The sequence below is a fragment of the Fomitopsis serialis genome (genome assembly GCF_022376445.1).
Source record: "Fomitopsis serialis strain Sig1Antser10 chromosome Unknown B0H18scaffold_168, whole genome shotgun sequence".
NCBI classification, from domain to species: domain Eukaryota; kingdom Fungi; phylum Basidiomycota; class Agaricomycetes; order Polyporales; family Fomitopsidaceae; genus Fomitopsis; species Fomitopsis serialis.
In genome coordinates, this window is record NW_025955128.1 from 1 (window position 1) to 20,326 (window position 20,326).

Genomic DNA, 20,326 nt, shown 5'->3' on the forward strand with positions numbered 1-20,326 from the left:
TGCCCTGTATGTCACACCTCGTGACATACACTGATCACAACTGATCGACAGTGTACAATACAGTACACATGGCTGACTCTGGAACGTGAACAGCCGGGCGAGGTCACTGGGCACCATACAACGCAACATCGACTGCACCTCCTGTCCGTCGCCGACCTGCTCTGACCATCCACCCCGTCGCTTCCCCACCCATCGCCCATGCGATTCATCCTCCGCCGTGTCATCCCATCTATCACCCACAGCCTCCCATGCCTCGCCCGCATTGATCAACGTGGGCTCCTCCAGCCCGCGGCTAATGGGTATAGCCAACTGGTCAATCGGGCGACGGCTTCTGCGCGACCTCGCAAGCAGACGGGGAGCGTGAAGACGCCGGGAGAGAGAACAGGTACAGCATTAGCGATACTCAGCGGGATGGTGGGCAAGGCACACACGTACACATTGATGTGGTCGGCCTCCGGCAATTTGGAGATCTCGTGGGGTTTTGATCCCGGCGCGACACCGACGTGCTGGCCTTCATTCGATCCTGATACAGCATCCCCGAGTTGTGGGTGAACTAGAAAAACTGCAACCCCTGTCGGCAGCCAGACGACGGCTTGTTCGCAAGAGTTAGCGGGTACAGTGCAGTTTGCACTCGGTGACGCACTGCCATCTGTACCCGCTCGCCGCCATTTGTACCCACCGACGTACTGTTTGTGCTGGTTGACGCGTCGCCGTTCGCACTCACCGACGTGCCGTTCATACTGGTTGACGTGCCATTCGACACGCTCTGACGAAAGCCGGTCTGAGGTGGGTAGTAGATTAATGCGTGTGCATAGATAATCAAATCAGGCATGCTTACCTGATTGGTTTCACTCCTGAATGCATCTCGGAGTGTCCACCGTTGTCTTCCGTACAGAGTTGAACGTTGAACATGAAAGCCGGACGGTAGAGTTACAGTAGCATGCGGAAGTGAGGCGAGCCTTGCGGGCGCCCGTAAACTCAACGTTTGTACCTATTTGTTGCCTCACCGCATTGGGCAACCCCGATGTGCTCGGGCTGTTCCTGGCCAATCAGAACACGTTTAACGGTCCTACTTAGGCCTGCAACATACCTGTGATTTGTGATTGGGACGTTTCCGCACCGTGTATGCATGTATTGTATGCTGGAACGGGGATTAGATACATGTTTAGTAGCATTTACGACAGCAGATGAGATGTAGGACAACATTCTCGTGTTCAATAAGGATGTTTAGTGTACTGTCCTGGTTTTCAGTCGAGTCTCGAGTCGTTAGTAATGGGTGTTCAGCCGAGTCTCGAGTCGTAATGAGTGTTGCGGCGCGATACATACTGGACTCGGTGATAACAGTTTCATTGTATACATAGGTTATATTCTGCCATTACAGTTCATTGAACTTTCAACATTGCCCACAAACACGATGTTTTCAAATTAAACAAAGCAAACGAACGGATCTATTCTATGTCTTGCGTGCGCCCCGGCCCTGCCCACCGTCGCGGTCACCCACTTCTCGCTCATGCGCCCACCTTGCGTTCAGTGACCGTGCTTGCGTGCTAGGCATTCGCCCTGCACGCTCGCGGTCGCCGTGCGTGTGGTGCTAGTCCGCGCCCTATGCTCGCCTGCCCTCTCGCCCTCGCCCTCTCACCCACTTGTCCTCTCGCCCGTCCGCCCTCCCAGTTTCCCGCTCACCTGCTCGTCCGTCTACCCACCCGCTCGTCTGCTTGTCAACGCATCCGTCTGCTCACCCACTGGTCCACCCGCCGCTCGTCCACCCACCGCTCGTCCACCCGCCGCTCATCCACCCGCCGCTCGTCCACCTGCCGCTCGTCCACTCGCCCGCCCGCCCTCTCCGAGTCGTCCATCTGCCCGCCCGCCCGCTCGTCCACCCGCCGCTCGTCCACCCGCCGCTCGTCCACCCGCCCACTCATCCGTCCGGCCCCCTGCTCTTCAAGTTCATCTGCTCGCGCGCCTGCGTTTGTCGGCTGCGTCTGCGTGCTGGGCATTTGCTCAGCGCGCTCGCGGTGGGCATGTGCTGTTGCCTGCCCGTCTGCCTATTCTCCTACCTATCCGGGTGCTCACCCGTCCGCTTACCTGTCCATCAGCCTGCAGCGCGCGCGCGTATCCGCCTGCCCGCCCGCCCGCTCACGCGCTCGCGCTCGCACCCGTACCCGTGGTCCGCCAGTCGGTTGCGTTTGCACACGAGGCATTAGCCCTGCGTACTCGCGGTCGACGCGCGTGTCGTGCTGCGCATCGCCGCGTCCTGTGGCTACAGTCAGCTCCGTTGCTCGTGTGCGTTTGCACTCACTTCGAAGCCCGATCTATGCTGACCGTCCCGTTGTCCGTTCGTTGTCGTACGCGCTATGCTGTAACGATGTCAGTGACCGACAGGCACACAGGATGGTGGAGGTCGCAAACAGCGGGCGAAACCGCTCGCCGCTCGCTCGGCTCGTTGCAGGCTTCCGGGATTGGCCGAAATCGACGCCACACAGTGGGCAGGGCGGCGGCGCAGGGGATTCGAGATCGTACCTGATCTCAGATGCGCTGACCCCGATGTCCATCCATATGGGGTATCCTCGCATCGCGCGCCAGTGGTACCGCCCGCCGGGGACGAAGGGGCCGGACTGCCCCGGGGTAGCTGCCAAAACGGGTAACGACCGACGGCGCCTCGTTCATACATGACGGCGCCTCGCTTTTACATGAGCGAGTGGCAGCTCATGTATGAAAACAGCTGCAGGTAAGTACTGGAGTTTATGTATGATCACTCCGTGCTCACTACAAGGATCTTATACAAACTTATGCCTATATGGCCTGGCTCAACGCTCACAGCGTCCACCATCCCGCAGCTGCAGCAGCCCCGTCGCAGCCCCGCCATCACTGTCCGTCCGAGGTCTGCCCGGAACGAAGGGACCCGCCAGCTGGCGGGTTGAAGCACGGCGGCTTAGCCCGCGAGGACGTCTGCCAGGTCGACATGGGAGTCGACATAGGGTGTCGGCGCGACGAATCCCTGCGGAACGTTGGCAGGATATCGCTTCTAAGCGTGGATATGTAAGTGCATTCTCTGCGTGTCCTTACGCAAAGGTGACCTCTACGCAGGAGACCGTCGTCGATGGCGGATTCATCGCCACCCGAAAGCGACCCACAGGTCCAAGGCGCCGACCACCTCCGTTTCACGCCCTCGACCGTGGACGGGACAGTGTCAGCGATCGCAGCGTAGCGGGTGGGTCGTTGGCGCAGCTAAGCAGCAGAAGACGAGGGCGGCGAGCTCCAATTCGCGCGGCCGGCGGAGCGGTACGTTAGGAGGGCCGTGCCCGGGCGCGAAGAGGTGCGCGGCGTGAAATGTCCATATCATTCGATACTAACCTGTCGTCCTTGATGGACAGCAAATGCCTTACCATGTACTTGCCGCGCCGAATGCGCTGGCAAAGACAACGCTTGGCGCGAAGACACTCGAAATGCAGTCCACGCCTCGCCCGCCCGTCCGTCGCCCCCGTCTCGTCCCGGTCGTCCGTTTTAGTTTCGACCATGCGTTGATGACCGGGAGGTGAGCTCCCGCTCTCGAAGAGCGGTAGAGCGCCCTTACTCAATCCTCGAACCGCCGTCCGATATACCCGTCACGTTCCGTCCGGTTGAATGCGTCACGGCGCGGACCGTGTACACTGAACTCCTTGGTAGCTTCTGCGGCCGCGTCACGACCGTGCAGCCGTTGTCTTTGGACAGCAATGATTTAATACGACCACTCGGCATGACCTGACCTACTGGTCGGCAGCTGGATAGGGCTGAGTTGGTTAGTGACGATGTCTTAGCACCCTCGTACCCCACGTAGCCTTCGTTGGGTATGGGCCCTGGTGAGGCATCCTCCGTTTGAGAAATGGAGCAGTATTGTAGTGCACTGGCTATCATACGGCTCAGGTTGGCTCCGCCGCGCTTCACACCCCCTAGGCACCCAGGCAATCCAGGTGAAGGGTCCATTCAGCCAGTAGAACGCGTACTTTGCGCTCTCCAGCCACGCGGACGTGGCAACAATGCGCTCTCGACCCTAGCGACCTGTCCAGGTGAATGTCTTTCACTTACCGTCGCGTCGCCGTGTCGCCTGACACCGGTTTCACTTCGACAAAACAAGGGGAACAATGGGTCTTGGCAATTCGGCGACCGCCCAGCCACGTTCCTCTTCATCTGCTGCCACGTTTGGCCAATGGGCGTCTCCCTTCGCGCAGTGGGTCAGCTCGCGATCGGCCACTTCCTCAAAATGCTGCTGCATTGTTCTACCCATTCTGGTCGCGTCACAACGGGCACTTGCACGCGGAAGGTGTCTATTCTTCGGATACCGCCCGTTCAGGCGTGAAGTGATTATGGTCGCTGTCGCCATAGTTCTACCCATTCTGGTCGCGTCACAACGGGCACTTGCACGCGGAAGGTGTCTATTCTTCGGATACCGCCCGTTCAGGCGTGAAGTGATTATGGTCGCTGTTGCCATAAAGTCGTCGACTTTCTGCATTCGAGTCTCACAACCCTTGATTACTGGGCCCTGTTGAACTTTCTGTCCCGAGTCATGTTCGAACCGAAGAAACCTGTAGACTTCGAGATCATCAACACACCTGCTCCTGCGATCGAACTGGAGATAGATGTACGTTGGGTCCTTCGTATATCCTAAGTATTAACCACTTACATGCACTTTCAGACCCCGGACAACATGCGACCGCACTTCGTGGTTTTGCGACATCGATACCTCCCCCGCACACCTTGCGTTGCAAAGTTTGTAAAGGACCTTCTGAGCCCCCGTCTTCGACTCACTTCCCTTATAGCTACGCCAACGCTGCCGCGCAGCGGATGGGCCAAATTCGCGGCTCAACTGGCTTTCAGTACACTCTCCTCGGGGCCTCGGTATGTGGCTATTGCGTGGATATATCAGCTCACTAAGTCGGCTTTCTGAACAGTTTAAGGAGCCTTCGAACGGCCCCAGTGGCAAGTCTGCGGTTTGCCCTCCAGTCTCACAAGATGGCCCTGCGCTTCACGAGAAACGAGCTATGACACCAAGTGGTACAACAGGGTATGTCCCGAGCTCCATATCTATGCCGCCCGCTGCTGAAGGGTTGAGCATCCAGCAACGAAGGCGACGCTCATGCTCGCGAAGGCACTCCGTCCCCTGATGACTCGCTACCGACACCTGCGCTGCCCCGCGGATCCGTTCTTCCCCCCGGAGTTCAGTATTTTGAACGCAGCATGTACAGGCGTACCGAAAAAGTGTGCTGGTACCAGTCCTCCGGCGCGAAGCTGATCGAGGCGCCCCCGGACAAGCTGGCAGCCCAAGAAGGGAGTATCTACATCCATGACCGTGGCGACAAGGAAGATCAGCAGATATGGCTGTGGACCGACGGCAATTGGGTCGCCGCATCGCCCAATTGTGCCCACCCGTCCCTCAGCGATTACAGATTAAGATTCACGGCCAACGGTGAGCCGCGGTGGGTCACAGCAAAGACGATTACGACGTACCAAGGTCGTCAGAAGAAGCGCCTGCGGGAGCAGCCCGTGATCGACCCGCCCTGACCACAGCCATGGACGTACTCTTCGCTTTCGCACCCAGATTGCGTTGTAGGCCTTCCTGTCCATGTACTCCTTTAGATCCCCCCTTCCGTCTGGTATGCCTTCCGTGCTCTCATCCGTTTGTTACGCCCTCCATGCTCCCCTCCGTCTGTTATGCCCCTCCATTGCCTAGTTTATGGTACTCTTTGTTGTAATCCTCCGCCATACAATTACATTCTCGCGACGGCATACGAGTGATTATGCGAGCTTGGCGCGATCCCATGTGAAGCGGAGAAGCGGACCTTAACGGAAGTCGTGCGTAACATGTGGCAGAAACGAGGATGCGCACTGATCTACATCAAGCGCTGCGGCGTCACCAGAGACCCCCTTCTCTTTCAGCGACATTCCCTTTCATCTCGAGTGGCTAACGGAAGGTACAATATGCTCTACGTTTTTGCTGTAAGTACCCTGACTCTGCTCATTGCTGAAGGTCTGAAATTCTCCATAGCGCTGCCTTGTATATTTCATTCTTATCGCCGTACTGTTTGTGGGCGCAGAAATTCTGCTGTGGCACGGATCACCCAAACCGCATATTCGCGCTCACGTCGATGGGAACGCCATCGCGGGCTCGAGTCAGCATACCATCCTGCAGTCTTTGTACACCAATACCAGCAGACGCGCTGTCTGCTCGTTGAGGCCACTCGACCGCCTGAACAAAGAATGCCGCCTTCATCCACCCCCGTTCTCCAAAGGGACATTCGTGGCATACTATCAACTGGTCATAGACGTTCAAGAGGAGTGGTTGAATGGTCTAGCGGCCCAGGTGCGTAACAGAGCTGTCAGACGACTCATTGGATAACCTTGCTGTGCAGGTGAGGGGCAGGTATGAGCTCGCACTAGCGATCTTTACCGCAACGAAGCACATTTACCACTCGAGGGTCGGCTTTATCCACACCGATGGCCACTCGAATGGAACCCAAGCGTTGTCTGCCCCAGTGGCTGCAGTTATCGAGAGTGCAGACACAGCGATCATGAAGCTAGTCGGACTGACTGTTGACATCGAGGCGTTGCTTCGCGGGTACGCCTATTCCCTACAGTCTATTAGTGGGACGTGACAATGCTTATGGCTCGCTAGAACCATTGGACTACGATCCCTGCACATCCGCTTGCTGGCATCAATCCGCGATCATGTCGACTCCTCCGCTTCCCGGGTTCCGTACTTCTTTGTCTTTGACCTCGACGTGGATAGAGTCCTGTCCAACGTCTTCTGGTCTACCTACGACGCTCTCACCCGGCCAGGAGACCAACTCCTGCATGACGGGGAGCTCGTCTTATCTTCCTTAGGCGACCTCGCCATGGACCTCGAGCGGCTGATGAACTCGACCATGGATCACTGCGGTGATGCAGCCCCGCCGAAACGGCCGAGCATTATGGCCGGTCCCTTCCCTACGCTGCCATCACCTGTGGCATTTCGCCAGCGCGCCAACTGCCAGCACATGGCGCAAACCATCACCCTTTCCATGGTGGAGATTCAGCGCGGTGTAGAGGACGTCCTAGGCTCTTGCTGTTCGTGCATGAGGTGGAGAACCTGTACGAGATGGTGAACGCCGTAGATGCTCGTCTACGGGCTGGTGGAGCCCTCGAACGCTCGTTCCAGGATTTACTAGAGGATCTCGTTGATGGTACACCCGCACTTCATGCCACCAACGATAACGTGCGCCGACTACATGCCCAGTACGCTTTCCTAACCGCTCGTCCTCTGTTCTTTTAAATACGTATGCTGTACTGGTGAATCTTTCCTACTTCACGGTTCATTGGCTTGGCTTCGTCGTGTTGATCACTCATTGAACCTTCCTCCTCTGTCTTGTCATATATGTCACGTTTTCATCATTGTATATATGTAATTTGCTCCGGCTAGACATCGCACCATTGGAGTTCGACCCGTCTGTATGCGCCCACGCGCCCAGCATGCCACGGTCGTGCCTACAGATACCTCCACTTCCACCGGCTTGGCTCGCGCATATTGACAAAACCCGACGCGGACTGAGCCGCTCCGAGAGGCCCGCCGGGTGGGCAACTCGAGGCCCTAGAACCATGCATAGGCGGAAGGAAGCCTGAGGAAAGAAGCGGGGCTCGAGGGAGTCGCAGTTCTGGGCGACGCTGAGGGCGAGTATGCTCGGTCTCTAGTCGCGTCCTCGGCTGGCCGGTGGCTGGGAGCAGGCCTTCCAAGGGAGGTCACGAATCTGCAGTATGTAGTACTACGGCGCGGGCGAGCAGGCGCCGCAGGTCAGTACTTCAGTGTGCGACCCAAATTGAACCTACTCCGACCCGCGCGCCGTCAGGCGATGGATCAATCGATCATGCGTGGATCGGGATCCGGTGCATGCGCCTCCTCCTCCCTTTCTTGGACTTAGGTGGCGCTGTTAAACGCCCACACTTGTCCGCCTCAGCACGATGGCCTGGCTTACCCCGTCTCTCGCCCTCCGCTCCCGCAGCCCTACATGCGGACTGGACCACTGACTCTGCGTCCTGGTCACGGCTCCTTAGACTACGCGTCCGGGACCAACAATTCCTCAACACTCTAGCATTGTCCGATTTGGCGCGCGAGTTCCACGTACGACGACATTCGCGAAATAGGGCGACAGGAGACTGCAAGTAAACTTTGGACGGCATAGCACGGGACAATACGGGAACATAGGGCGCCATGGGATGATATGGGACGGCATAGGACTGCATAGGACGACATGGGACGACATGGGACGACATGGGACGACATGGGACGGCATAGGGCGACATGAGACGGCGTACGACTGCGGTATGACAACAAGCAACCTGCGAGACAGCATACAACGAATTCGGCGGATAGCATTACTCCTCAGGGATGCCTACCTCCGGCGGGCTGCGGTGACGAGCGACCTCCCATTGGCCGGATCCCTCGAGACCAGGACGCACTTTAGCTGCATTCAACCTTTCCAACCCACGGGAAAGGACGTCGAGCACTATCTCCGGGTCCGGGTCCGGGGACGGCGTGGTCGCCATACCGCCCTGTGCGACGACTGCCCGTAACTCTTCCACCTCCCGTTGCATGCCCTCCAACGTCGTCTGGATGCTCCTCACGAATCGTAGCGAGCGTTCGGTGTATTCGCCTACACGATCCAAGAGGCGCGTGTTGTAGGCCAGAATGCTTCTTCGTCGTTCGTTGAGTCGCAGAACAGACAGTAGCTGCCCCTGGAATTCATGTTCAGCCATGCGCGCCTCTCGTTTCTCGTCCGCAAGAACTGCACCGATGGACACGAGGTCGGCATCGAGGCCGCTGACCTTCATCAGCGAGGCGCCGCTAGCGTACATCAAGTCCCGTAGGACCCTTTCATACGTCTGGACGGCCGTGTCGAACACCTGCGAGAATTCCGGAAATTCGCAGATTTCCTCGATACCGGAGCCCAGCGTCGAAATCTTCCGGCAAGCTTTTCCGGAATGCGGTAACGACGATCGCGGAGGGCTACGAATGAGGCGGTACATATGCGCATTGGTCGACGTAATTCTGCCAGGATATGTGAGTGCGGTTTACTCATTGTATGAAGCAGCTCTACTCACTGATCGAATGCCGTCCCGATCTTGGCGGACAGCCGCTGCAAATCACGACTGACGGTGAGGGCATCTTCAGCGAACTGCTGGATGAGACCAGCCAGTTCGACGTTGTAATCGAGGTCGCTAGAGCGGATGACATTGATCAAGTCCACCGATAGGACACGAGCCTCCGTCAAGTCCATAACGATATCCGCATTTCCTCGCGACTCGACCGAGATGGCCTCGAATCCAGCAACCTGCGATTCGATAAGTCGGGGCAGCGCTGCCCACACGGTAGTGTTTCGCTCGGGCTGCTGGCAGAAGTGTGTCGTCGAAATCAAGCTAAACGTGCAAACGATCTTCGAGTCCGCCAGGACCTGGTTGTACAGCGCAAATGCGACGTAGCAGAAAGCGACTACAATCACTGGGAGTTGCACAAACAGGAAGGTCTGATGCTTATGTTGAGCGGCGTTGTCCACGATACAGAGTTCCATGGGGGCGTCACCTACCATTCTGTTCGAATGACGGTTGTCAGTGATCGCTCTACTATACTGGCGGAGCCACTGGACTGACCTGCGAAGTACTCGACACTCAGAGTGTTGTTTGTGCATGAAGATGGCGGTTGAAGTTGAGAAGAGACTCTCCAGTCGCTTGCCTTTGTACGTCGCGTGCACGACGCATGCCTAAATTTCGCTTTCGAACAAAGCGGCCGATAAGCCCTGCGCGTCCGACACCACACAGTCTTTTTCACGCATAACCTCCTTATGATTATTTCCTTTCGCATGTACGCACTTGCCTGACCGCGACTCTTTATTAGTTTCAAGCCTTGGATTAGCACAACGCAAGGGTGAGCATCGGCAGGCATGACTGCCTCCTCGTGGAACGCCACTGACCAGCGACACAAAGGGCTTTGAAGGTCAAAAGGATGCTGCGGCCGCCGCCTCTCTCTCATCCCTGTTCGTCGTTCGTATCCGCCGTCAGCACTGGTGGTCCCATCCCTAGTTATGCCCAGCCTATCTTTTAATGGAGTAAGTGCCTCAACAGATGTACGCTCTGTAAGGTATTGAACCTCCCTTTATCTCACCTTCAGGATATTCTCCTGCTGTCGGCGTTGTACTACCCAAGCGATGGACTGCTCGAACGATCCGTCCCCGTTGTGACGACGTTCGAAGGAGGGAGGAACTGGGTCGACGTGGAGCGCATCATGACGCGCGACTTCCAGATCTTCTCCCGGACTATAGCAGTCCGTGACGACCAGGACAAGCTACATCGTTTCATGCTGTTTTGGCAGACCCAAACGCACGATAGGCATCCTCGCGCTCTCCGCATTAACGAGCCGGCGAAGGCAGTCGTCCCTGGACATACGTTCCGGGGTGATCTCCTCATCATGCGTATCGGTGTACGTCGTCCATACACACATCTCACAGATAGCGGGGAGAAGGCGTTTGCACGGGCGGCCCTTCGAAGGTACGTACACGACAAATAACCCACGTCTGGCATTCGCTAACAAGGATGACACCCACCAGATTCCTGGATACCGCGACGCATATTACGGAGATGCGCCAGGCGAACAACAGCGACATCCGCACGATCATGCCAGCAGACCTGGACGGGCATGTCTAATCCAGGCTACTGTGGCTGCGCGCAGTCAAACGGTTGCTGTCAGCGATTCCGTTTTGTTACCCATATCTCCTTCCCCCATAGTTTCAACACCACCCGCGTCGCCCGTCGTCTGATTGTTCTACTGCATCCGTCATTGTAAATGTAAAGTGTCCTGACCTCTAATATTACTCGCCGACTGTCACCATGAGTTCCTCCGAGTCGCGTCGCCACGCAACTCGGGGAGTCGATATGTTTTCGAGTTCGACAATGAGGACGTCGCGGCGCTAATGACGGCTTACGTCATGCTCTCACGCCCCGCGACCTCAGCGCTTCAGTCCGACGACTTGCAGCCCGTCATGCTACATGCGGCGGCGCTCAACGCTCACAGCGTCCACCATCCCGCAGCTGCAGCACCTCCGTCGCAGCCCCGCCGTCGTTGTCCGTCCGAAGCCCGCCCGGAACGAAGGAACCCGCCAGCCGGCGGGTCGAAGCACGGCGGCTTAGCCCGCGAGGACGTCCGCCAGGTCGACATAGGAGATGCGCGACGACTCTCTGCGAAACGTTGGCAGGATGTCGCTTTTATGCGGAGTCCTGTAAGTGCGCTCTTCGCGTGTCCTTACCCGAAGCTGACCATTCGCGGGGGACTGTCGTCGATGGCGGATTCATCGCCACCCGAAAGCGACCCACAGGTCCTAGGCGTCGACCACCTCCGTTTCACGCCCTCGACTCTGGACGGGGCAGTGTCAGCTACGCGGGTCAGTCTCAGCGATCGCAGCGTAGCGGGCGCTGATCGTTGTCGCAGCAACAGAAGCAAAGTCGGCGAGCTCCAAGTCGCGCAGCCGGGGGAGCGGTACCGTAGGAGGGGCCATGCCCGGGTGCGAAGAAGAGGTGCGTGGCGTGAAAATTCTCCTTCACTCGATGCTAACCGTTGTCTTCGATGTATAGAAAACCCCTTACCACGTACTTGCCGCGCCGAATGCGCTAGCGAAGGCGACGCTTTGCGCGAAGATATGCGAACTGCAGCCCACACCTCGCCCGCCCATCCGTCGCCCCGGTCTCGCCCCGGTCGTCCGTTTTGGTTTCGACCATGCGTTGATGACCGGGCGGTGAGCTCCCGTTCTTGATGAGCGGTAGAGCGAACCTGCTCGGATGTCTCGCTGGCTCCGCCAGGCCACCCACGCGTCTTGCGCCTCACACTGCCCTCAGGTTTCAGTGCTCAACCGTGGACCAATGCCAGCGTGGTTATTGCGCGGGGCCTTAATATTTGACCTGTGCTGACAACGGCAGGAATACAGTTTGTGTAAGCAATTCTTCTATGAGTATGTCTGACCGATATTCTGACAAAATATAACCGCGGCGCCTTCGGACTGTAGGTCGAACGGACCTATACATGGTAAGATAGCGATCGCAACTGTTACGACCTCGGTTACTACAGTCAGGTGTAGGTTTGGGTCGTGTGATATGGTCAGCACGATGATGTGGCAGTGGCACACCTGGCATTGTGGTGCGTGGGCAGATCTGGGCGCCGCACAATGCAAGACCTCAGTCATAAGAGCGCGCAGAAGAACCAGGGGCTCCCCGACATCGTAGGTCTTTACGTTGACTTCACGGCGACACTCTTGGACATAGTAGGCGATCCTACACGTACGTGTCTTCCTCGTCGTGTCACCGTCGGGCACTGAGGCAGTCCACATTCGTTGCAGCACCTCTATTTGAATGATGAATCCTCAAGCATTGATTAGTCGCATTGCCGACTGCCCTGATCGCACTACGGCAGGCAGCCCTGGCGAGACCTTGGATGTCGCCATCGCTCCTTGCGCCACTGAAGTTGACCTGATCGCGAAGCCCGCGACCAAAGCTGCTGTTAACGACCCCGTTGACTATCGCCCCGCTGTCTATGAAGCTGGCAGCGATGTATCTCTCCTCATCATACCGGGCCAAGGACCGAAATCACAAGCAGACATTGACGTGTTTCTGCGGCCGCTTGTGAGCCAGGTTTCCGTGGCAAGTCTTCGTTCTGTTCTCGCCGGACGAGTTGCTAATGCTCTATTTTGACAGCCACTGATACGCGGACCTCAAAGGGACGGGCGATGAGATGCTTTTCCGTCAGTACGACGTGCGCGAGGTCAATGAAGAAGCAGGAAGGTTCGGATGTGCCCTACGTACTGTTGATCGTTCAGAGGCTGAGTGGAGAACAAATGTATTACGATAGGAGGTCCAGGATGCGGTGATAACAAAATGAACAGTGTGTAGAAACTTCGGGGCTTGACGAACGTGAATCGAATGTCATGCAGAGGAGTACCGCTATTGGAGGTGAGTCGGTGTGGCATGGGAATCAATCCTCGCATCGACGACAATAAGACAGGTGGACCCGTGGTCAGATACAGTGCGCAAGAACCACCTGATGAGTGCCAATCTCGGATTCAGTCCGCTCGTTGCTATGTCACCACCCTACACACAAACAGAGGAGGGCTCGTCAGGTACATCTTCAGCGCGTCATTGACTTTCTTCTTGACGAAGAGGCGGATGGACCAATAGTCTTCCATCTACAAAGCGATTAAGAAATCTGCACAAGGGAGTCGTCTTGGCTCTTACCACATGAGGAACTCGCACAACATAAACTTCCTTCGCCCCTTCCAACTTGCCGTGGTAGTGGTCGTACAAGTAATCTTGCGAGTAGTCAGGCCTCGTCGCAGACAGATAAAACGTAGCGCACATACTGTAGATAACTGGGTCGAGTTCGTGGCTCAGTTCCCCGTCATTGTCGACGACACACTGAAAGTCTACGAAGAGCGAACTGCCTTCGTCCGTCTTCCCGTCGTCATGTGCGCCATTCCCTCCCACGGGAGTCCCCACATTTGTACCTTGTTCAACGGTACCAACCTGCTGGTCATATTGGGTATCCGACTCGTCCTCACCTTGCAATCGCGCATCGCCATTCAAGTCATTCTCCGATAGTTGGTCATTGAGCGACAACGTTGACATGTTGAGCGTACCGGGTACGTCAAGGGCCTGCGGAGCTCCGTCATGGCGGGCCCGGGACTGACTATCCGCATCACCATATGCATCCGATGGAAGATTTTCGCCGTCGTCCGATTCACAGACATCGAAGGACAGCCTGCTGAAGTCGCCTGACGAGCTTGTCCATTCGATGATGAACGCTGGCTCCCCGTCTAGCTCAAAGTGGCGCTACGAACAATCATTTCACTATATGTAGTAGGTTCACGTCATGGTGAACACCACTCACGATACGAGCACGGACCTCGAGGTGGAGTGCATCCCCCGGCAAGGCGGAGTGGTCCAACACCGCATACGTGAGGATGACCTTCTCGTCGGTCACGTCTATGTCATCGAATACTGCGGGCATGGTGTACGTGTGGCAGCGAGATCTTGAGACAAATGGACTTATGCAGATGTTGAGGTCACGGTGTGCAGACGTGGACATTTGCAGATCAGTGGACGTATGCAGATGTGCGCCTACCTACGCGGCCTTGTGACAGTTCGAAATCTTGCATTGTGCCTTATCTAGTGGCTCCCCAGTCAGAAGAGCTGCAGCTGCCTTGTCTTCTAGATCTGCAGCGATTTGGGTCTATGTTAAGCGCTTGCGCGCCTTCGGTCCGCTAGTGGCGCTGAAAACGCAATGACGTTACTCCTACGCCGCTACTTACTTGAAGTATACAAGGGCGGCCTGCAAGTTGCTGCACACTCGTCCACACAGCCGTGTCTCGGGTCGTTCCTGATTGTCACGTTCCCCTCTGTCTGTGTTCGCCTGCCGCTCGCTCCCCGTGTCGACATGCCGCTGCGCAGGCGCTGCAAGATAGCACTTCCTCCGCCCTCTTGCAACCGGAAATCGAGCCTGACGGTCATAGGTGAGCACTTAGTGCAGACGGTAGAGGAGCTGATCAGGTTTCTTCCGGGGAGACACGTTGCTCAGCTACATCGAGTCACCCGGGAGTCACCGACGTGAGCACCAGACGCAGACCACGAACGAGTAGCGCGTAGTACGTACCAGCATCAAAGTGGAGCCGAGTCCATGTCGTCAATGCGTGCAACACGGACCAGTTGATAACGCGGTAGATGAGTAACGGTCAGCTCCCGTGGACACCCAGGACAGACAGACGGGCCCGTTCGCAGGAGACGGGGGCGCGCACATCGGCCCGCTGTACACTTCAAGACCACGCCGTACACGGCTGCAACGAGCTCCAGCGACGGCGTGCCAAGGGCATTGCTGGAGGCTCGCAAAGAATGCTCGTGCAGGGAGGAAGAGAGGTATCAGCGAATGGGGCCAGCAAACCAGGTGAGTGTGCAGCTTGTAACCTTCGACCTTGTAGCTGACCCCGACAAGCGAATGCTCATCAAGGACGACTGGATGGAGACAAACGCGACGGACACGGCCCCGGTGCTTGCGCGCGCAAGCGACACAAGCCAAGCAGTAACCGGACGAACCAACGCGCCGGCGGGCGGGCGAATAAATAGGTGGATGAGTGAGCAGATGGACGGACGCGGATCCTGAGGATGTACCTCGGGAAGCTCGCGCAGCAAGAGGAGGAAAGGAGGAAAGTTACGGCGCGTTGCCAGACCTGATGCATATCGCACATGGCGCGAGGACCGACGGCAGACACGACACGACGCAGAAACAGGTCGAGAGTGCAATGTGGCAGAAGGCGGGGCCCGTCATGCGTGCCCTCGCTGTTCTGGTAGGCGCTTGGGAACATCTCGGAAAGTGAGTGCGTTCGCTTCTTCTTTTGGCATCCCTCAACGTACGTTGCTAGTGTCCTACCCCGTACTGCGCCGTCCTCGCACACGCTCCGCCTACGGTTCATGGTGCTGGTAGTATCGGTCATGGTAGCGACCACAGCCATTCCGGCAGCTCTGTTCGTCAGGGCTTATATGACGCGCGTACAAGTCTACAGTTGAAGGAGACGACCACGAGCCGCCAGGAATACGGAGCGGTCGCCTGTGCCCGTGCCCACGCCAACAGGCAATCCATGAACAAGACGCCCGTCGTGTGCCCTGCTGACCACGAAGATGGCTTGTCCATCGCTCGGGACGACATACGTCGTACCCGCTGCTACACGTCGGATGCGCGTCGCTGTACGTCTGACGTGGTCCGTCCATCTACGACCGATAATAGCGTAGTACTTACGTCCATGTCAAGGTTTTCACTCGATGTACATGTTGCCAAGATAGCGACGTGTCCTGCGCACGCACGCGCCGTTGGCACACTTTCGGGCCCCTGATCCCGCATGGCGGCCGACGTGTCGGGCCCGCACTGCATCATTCCAATCAACGTTACACTATTACGGCTGAATGGAACGGTTCAAGCAAGTATGACGGCCCACTCAGGGCGGACGAACTACTTACAGCAATTGAAAGCGACGACTGGCACAAGTTAAGTTCTACTGTAAGTAACAGCGTATCATCAGGTCGATCGCGAAGCTTCGAAGTCTAATGCGAGCGCTAAGACTTAATCAGAGCGAAGCGATCTTCATCTTGCATTGTGCCGTCGACGCAAGCATGATTGCTTTATGATGCAAACACGATAGGGATGATTCGAAGCAGCTTGTCGAGCCTTTCCCATCCTCCTGTGATCGACCTGCTCTACCACTCCCTCCACTAGCGACAACACCGGTACTACACGATGTCTGCCACCTCCGACGCGGCACCGACTGTAGATGTCTGGAGTCGCGAGGCTCTCAGTATTTTAGAGGCGAATATCACAGATGCAGCGAGCGCTATTGATTCTGCGCTGCTACAGTGAGTATGCGGACGACTACTACGGATAGATTTTGACGCAACAGCCATTCTTTCTCAAGGACTTTCCGCGACCTTCATTTCGACGATCTTGAGATGCTTGAGCCCCGCTCCTTGCCTACGAAATACCTCAAAAAAAGGAACGCACATCACCGAAGACACCTCATCTCCAAGTTTGAAAGAATACTCGACGAATTTCATGAGAATTACTCCGGAGAAGACATGCAGAATCTTTTCCTCGGCCTGTCTGAACGCTCCTTGAACCTATCTGCACTGCAGACGCAGGCGAGTGGGCAGCCATGCCGAATAATGTATTGACCAAGCCACTCATGCCACTCCTAGCTCCAGGACAGACTGCTGGCTTCTCTAGGCGACGAACGCGATGTACGCGTGCCTCATAGGCTCCAGAGGCACACAGAGCGCCTCATCTCCCTTGAATCTGAGTCTGATTATCTGCGGCTACAAATTGAGCACTGCTCTGCATCGTTTTCTATGTTATTCATGCCTCAGGTACGTCATCTATTCTTAAGGCTTGTATTTCATGGCCGTGAACACCTGTGAACTAGGATGTGGCCCGACAACTGTTTATCAGGCCACTGATCAATCTTCCTGAAGACTTCACGCAAGGCCTAGTTGAAGCCAGAACTATACTGTCCGATATCAACGGGCTGACCGTGGAACGTCGGCGGCTCCGCAATGAGACAGTAAAACTCTTCAGTCGGACGTTTGCAGAACTAACTGCAGCGAACGACAGACCGCCGCAACCTGCGAGGAACGGAATCATCCAACAACACTTTGCTCGGCTGTGGGACATCAGACAGGTCCTGACAACTCAGCACGAACAGATGGAGCATTTGAGAAAGAAGCTTGTGGTGAGCCATTCATTGCGTTGTCCAAGCAGCAGTGGAAGAAACATATCATTGGCCACACAGGTTCAAATCGGTTCCTTGATCGCTGCCCCAGAATTCCTCCCGGATCAGGCTGGCTCGCCGATCAACGTAGTTGATCTCAGAACTGCCCTTCAGGCATTCATCGACCTCTGCCGGGGTGCTCGAGCACACAGCAGGGTATGTAACACCATTCCTTTAGACGCGCAGACGCATTAAGTTCAAGCTATGCCTCCGGGCAAACCTTACAGGGCTGCGATCGCGCAATCAGCTGCAGCGAAGAGCTGCTAAATCTCTTGAACAGAGATATGCATGCAAATTGATTTGACATCCCTCACCTCCACCTACACATTGTGTTGCCCGTCGTCTCTTTGTTCTACTGCCTCCACCGTTGTAAAACTAAAGTGTCCTGATTTCTGATACTACTCATATACCGGCACCATTAGTTTCTCAGAGTCGCGTCCGTGCGCGACTCAGGACTAGCACTAAGCAACGAAACAAAGTGAGTGGCGTGCCACTTTGAGGTAACAAAAGCGGGTTTTAGTTACCACTGGCGGCTTCGAAGCACGGTTCGAGCGAAGCCACACATGGACAGCAGGACGATGTAATGCGATTGATTTGAGCAACTAGACAGCGGGGATAATAGATTGTATACTACGGGAGATAAACTAGTCGCACGGGAGGACACGGCAGACGGTGGAACTTAGACGTGAAGGTTTTGACATAAAATTTGAGTGCAGTGGCCTCGACGGCGTCGAAGTGCCCCACATCATCGCATTCCCCGATGGTGACTGCATTGGCTCGTAATACCTCGGGGACCTGTGGCCACGCGCTCATGACCAATAACAAAGCCTGAAGGTTGCCCCGGCGACTCTGCCACCCTTCTTCGCACGTCGGTGTCCAACAGAAGGCGGGGGAGGACACGTCAATGACCGAGAACGCGGTTTGATGAACCGACGACTGCCACACTCGAGCAACGCGCTGTTCACGCTCCCACTTGCGAAACACGTCGTCCGAATAGTCGACTAGAATATTGTCGAGGGCGCGCAACTCGCAACGCCAGTTTGTCTCGTAAAGCTCCCAAACCACCATAGCCAAGAACGATTTGTTGGTTCTTGCGGCATCGAGATTGACTTTCATCCCACGAAACCACGACACGTCGGCTTCGTTGTACGACAGCAGAGATCCGCCTTTGGCGAACAGCCGACGTACGCACTGCAGTCGCTCGTAGAGGTAGTCACGCTTTGGCACCTCCGAAGTTGTCTCATGGCCCGGTAATCCATCCTCGCTCCTAGTCTTGTCCGTCGCGTCCGGCTCGTCGAGACGATAATCGCCGTAAAGGGCATGACGCCAATCGGCGATGCGCAGGGGTGTGCCACTGATGGCGGAGTCGACGAGGCGGTGCCTGCAGTACTCACGAATGCGCGTGAAGTTGTGCAGATAACGCGTCTTCTGACTGCTAGCCTGGAAGATGACGAAGGGCGGTGGGAAGTAGTATTCGGCCGCCACACGCGGCGGGAACGGCAATGGAGGAAGCTCGGACAGAGCAGCCGTCCAGTTGGGACTGAGGGTGACGAGCTCGGCAGGAGGAGCCTTGAACGTAGTCGCGGGGTGTGGATCCGGCGACTTCTCCGTCACTCGGCCTCTGCGCGAGCGTTTACCCCTCTTCTTGGCGTTGCGTGTCTGTGGCGGCGCCTTGGAACCAGACAGCATTGCCGGGGTCGAGTCATCGCCCTTGAACCGTTTCGCTTCCCTCTCCGTGCCGTCGGGCCGAGCGACGACCTGGAGCCGAGGCAACGCCGACGAGCACAGTAGGTTGCTCACAAAGAGCACCGAGGGCTGCGTCCAGCGAGCCGGGTCTTGATGCGTCCCGTCGGGGTCATACCATGACTTTGGAATGCGGGGCCAGGCGGGTTCATCCTTCAGCTCAGTATTCCACGCACGAGGTTTCACCACCTTGCGGATATAGAGATTGGCAGTCCATGGCCGGATGTACCAGAACGGCAACCCTATGCGATAGAGGAGTTGGGCGGCGGCGTCATTGCGGACGAAAGCGCCGAGGACCTTCAAGACAGGGTGAACACGGTTGTGTGTGTTGGCGATGCGACTGACTAGGACAGTGAAGTAGACCGTCAGACCAGAAAGCTCGAGAATGAGACGGTGAGCCATTCTCGCCGTCACCAGGGCGTGCTGCTCGGTGCAGGGGAGCGCTCTGAGACGGTCGACAGCATTCCTCAGCAGGAGGCATAGCATCGCACCCAGCCTCCTATCAACACCCGATGAGGCATTGAAAGTCGCTGGGTCGCGACGCCGAGCGGCGGTTTCGGCCTGCTCGTAACGCGAAATGACCGCGACTGCGATTGAATATAACTCGTTCAGGACCTCCCCCTTCAGATATCCAAACCCCAGAACCCCGCATGTCTTCGATTCCTCCCACGGATCGTACCCAAGACCATCGTACACTTGCGACCCCGGAGCATACTCTGAGTTGCTAGTGGGAATACATGCGTGGTGAACGCAATGTTCGTTGTATAGCTGAGGCCAGCGTGTGTACTCCTGGGGTCCCCAGAGGCCGTCGCTGAACGTCACGATCTCGCGCCCAGAGATACGCGGAAATTCGGGAATCCAGGTCATACAAGGGGTGGTGATGATGTTGCAGTCGTCGTCTGCGTCTGCTGCACACTCGGCGTCGAATGGACCCAGGTGCGAGCGCCGTTCTATATCACAACACGCTCATTAACGAACCATAGAGATCAGAGCTTGTGTAGCCATACCTGACGCAGGCGAGGGGGTCAGCCCGAAGTTGAAGATTTGTATGGGTCGGTGAAGATTGGCATCCGCCATAGTGGAGACAACTACGGCACGATATATTACTCGATTCAACGATTTGGAGGAAGCACATAAGCCTCATACCAGTATACTATGTCCGCAAGCCGGTTCAGATTCATAGAGAACATATGAGGAGGCATCCGCACCTTTTTTACGCGTTATATCAACTCTAA

General features: G+C 56.5%; 8 protein-coding genes across 8 annotated transcripts; 5 read left to right on the forward strand and 3 right to left on the reverse strand.

Annotated features, from left to right (window-relative positions):
* Positions 1 to 2,797: 2,797 nt before the first annotated feature.
* Positions 2,798 to 3,208, forward strand: B0H18DRAFT_1125774 (uncharacterized protein; the record flags this gene model as incomplete). The annotated part of the gene is made up of 2 exons (XM_048035060.1): positions 2,798 to 3,039; positions 3,088 to 3,208. 2 exons carry the CDS (start codon positions 2,798 to 2,800, stop codon positions 3,206 to 3,208), a joined length of 363 nt encoding a protein of 120 aa, XP_047886392.1.
* Positions 3,209 to 4,543: 1,335 nt separating this feature from the next.
* On the forward strand, positions 4,544 to 5,538 carry B0H18DRAFT_1125775 (uncharacterized protein; the record flags this gene model as incomplete). Its single annotated transcript, XM_048035061.1, has 5 exons — positions 4,544 to 4,618; positions 4,673 to 4,746; positions 4,797 to 4,875; positions 4,929 to 5,041; positions 5,097 to 5,538. The coding sequence occupies 5 exons, from the start codon at positions 4,544 to 4,546 to the stop codon at positions 5,536 to 5,538; spliced, it is 783 nt and encodes a 260-aa protein (XP_047886393.1).
* Positions 5,539 to 5,955: 417 nt separating this feature from the next.
* Positions 5,956 to 7,285, forward strand: B0H18DRAFT_1125776 (uncharacterized protein; the record flags this gene model as incomplete). The annotated part of the gene is made up of 5 exons (XM_048035062.1): positions 5,956 to 5,973; positions 6,023 to 6,337; positions 6,387 to 6,592; positions 6,650 to 7,037; positions 7,094 to 7,285. The coding sequence occupies 5 exons, from the start codon at positions 5,956 to 5,958 to the stop codon at positions 7,283 to 7,285; spliced, it is 1,119 nt and encodes a 372-aa protein (XP_047886394.1).
* A 1,175-nt stretch (positions 7,286 to 8,460) lies between these two features.
* Positions 8,461 to 9,371, reverse strand: B0H18DRAFT_843352 (uncharacterized protein; the record flags this gene model as incomplete). Its single annotated transcript, XM_048039520.1, has 2 exons — positions 8,461 to 9,055; positions 9,109 to 9,371. Coding segments are annotated over 2 exons (858 nt in total), but the record flags the coding sequence as incomplete, so codon positions are not given.
* A 714-nt stretch (positions 9,372 to 10,085) lies between these two features.
* Positions 10,086 to 12,777, forward strand: B0H18DRAFT_959986 (uncharacterized protein; the record flags this gene model as incomplete). Its single annotated transcript, XM_048042889.1, has 10 exons — positions 10,086 to 10,109; positions 10,172 to 10,548; positions 10,608 to 10,698; positions 10,893 to 11,438; positions 11,464 to 11,571; positions 11,629 to 11,789; positions 12,086 to 12,124; positions 12,200 to 12,327; positions 12,461 to 12,669; positions 12,742 to 12,777. The coding sequence occupies 10 exons, from the start codon at positions 10,086 to 10,088 to the stop codon at positions 12,775 to 12,777; spliced, it is 1,719 nt and encodes a 572-aa protein (XP_047886396.1).
* Positions 12,778 to 12,987: 210 nt separating this feature from the next.
* On the reverse strand, positions 12,988 to 14,050 carry B0H18DRAFT_1125780 (uncharacterized protein; the record flags this gene model as incomplete). Its single annotated transcript, XM_048035063.1, has 5 exons — positions 12,988 to 13,084; positions 13,147 to 13,229; positions 13,279 to 13,352; positions 13,404 to 13,872; positions 13,931 to 14,050. 5 exons carry the CDS (start codon positions 14,048 to 14,050, stop codon positions 12,988 to 12,990), a joined length of 843 nt encoding a protein of 280 aa, XP_047886397.1.
* A 2,274-nt stretch (positions 14,051 to 16,324) lies between these two features.
* B0H18DRAFT_959988 (uncharacterized protein) lies at positions 16,325 to 17,830 on the forward strand (the record flags this gene model as incomplete). Its single annotated transcript, XM_048042890.1, has 5 exons — positions 16,325 to 16,440; positions 16,839 to 16,947; positions 17,004 to 17,309; positions 17,370 to 17,504; positions 17,771 to 17,830. The coding sequence occupies 5 exons, from the start codon at positions 16,325 to 16,327 to the stop codon at positions 17,828 to 17,830; spliced, it is 726 nt and encodes a 241-aa protein (XP_047886398.1).
* Positions 17,831 to 17,978: 148 nt separating this feature from the next.
* On the reverse strand, positions 17,979 to 20,168 carry B0H18DRAFT_1125781 (uncharacterized protein; the record flags this gene model as incomplete). Its single annotated transcript, XM_048035064.1, has 2 exons — positions 17,979 to 20,041; positions 20,099 to 20,168. The coding sequence occupies 2 exons, from the start codon at positions 20,166 to 20,168 to the stop codon at positions 17,979 to 17,981; spliced, it is 2,133 nt and encodes a 710-aa protein (XP_047886399.1).
* Positions 20,169 to 20,326: the final 158 nt, after the last annotated feature.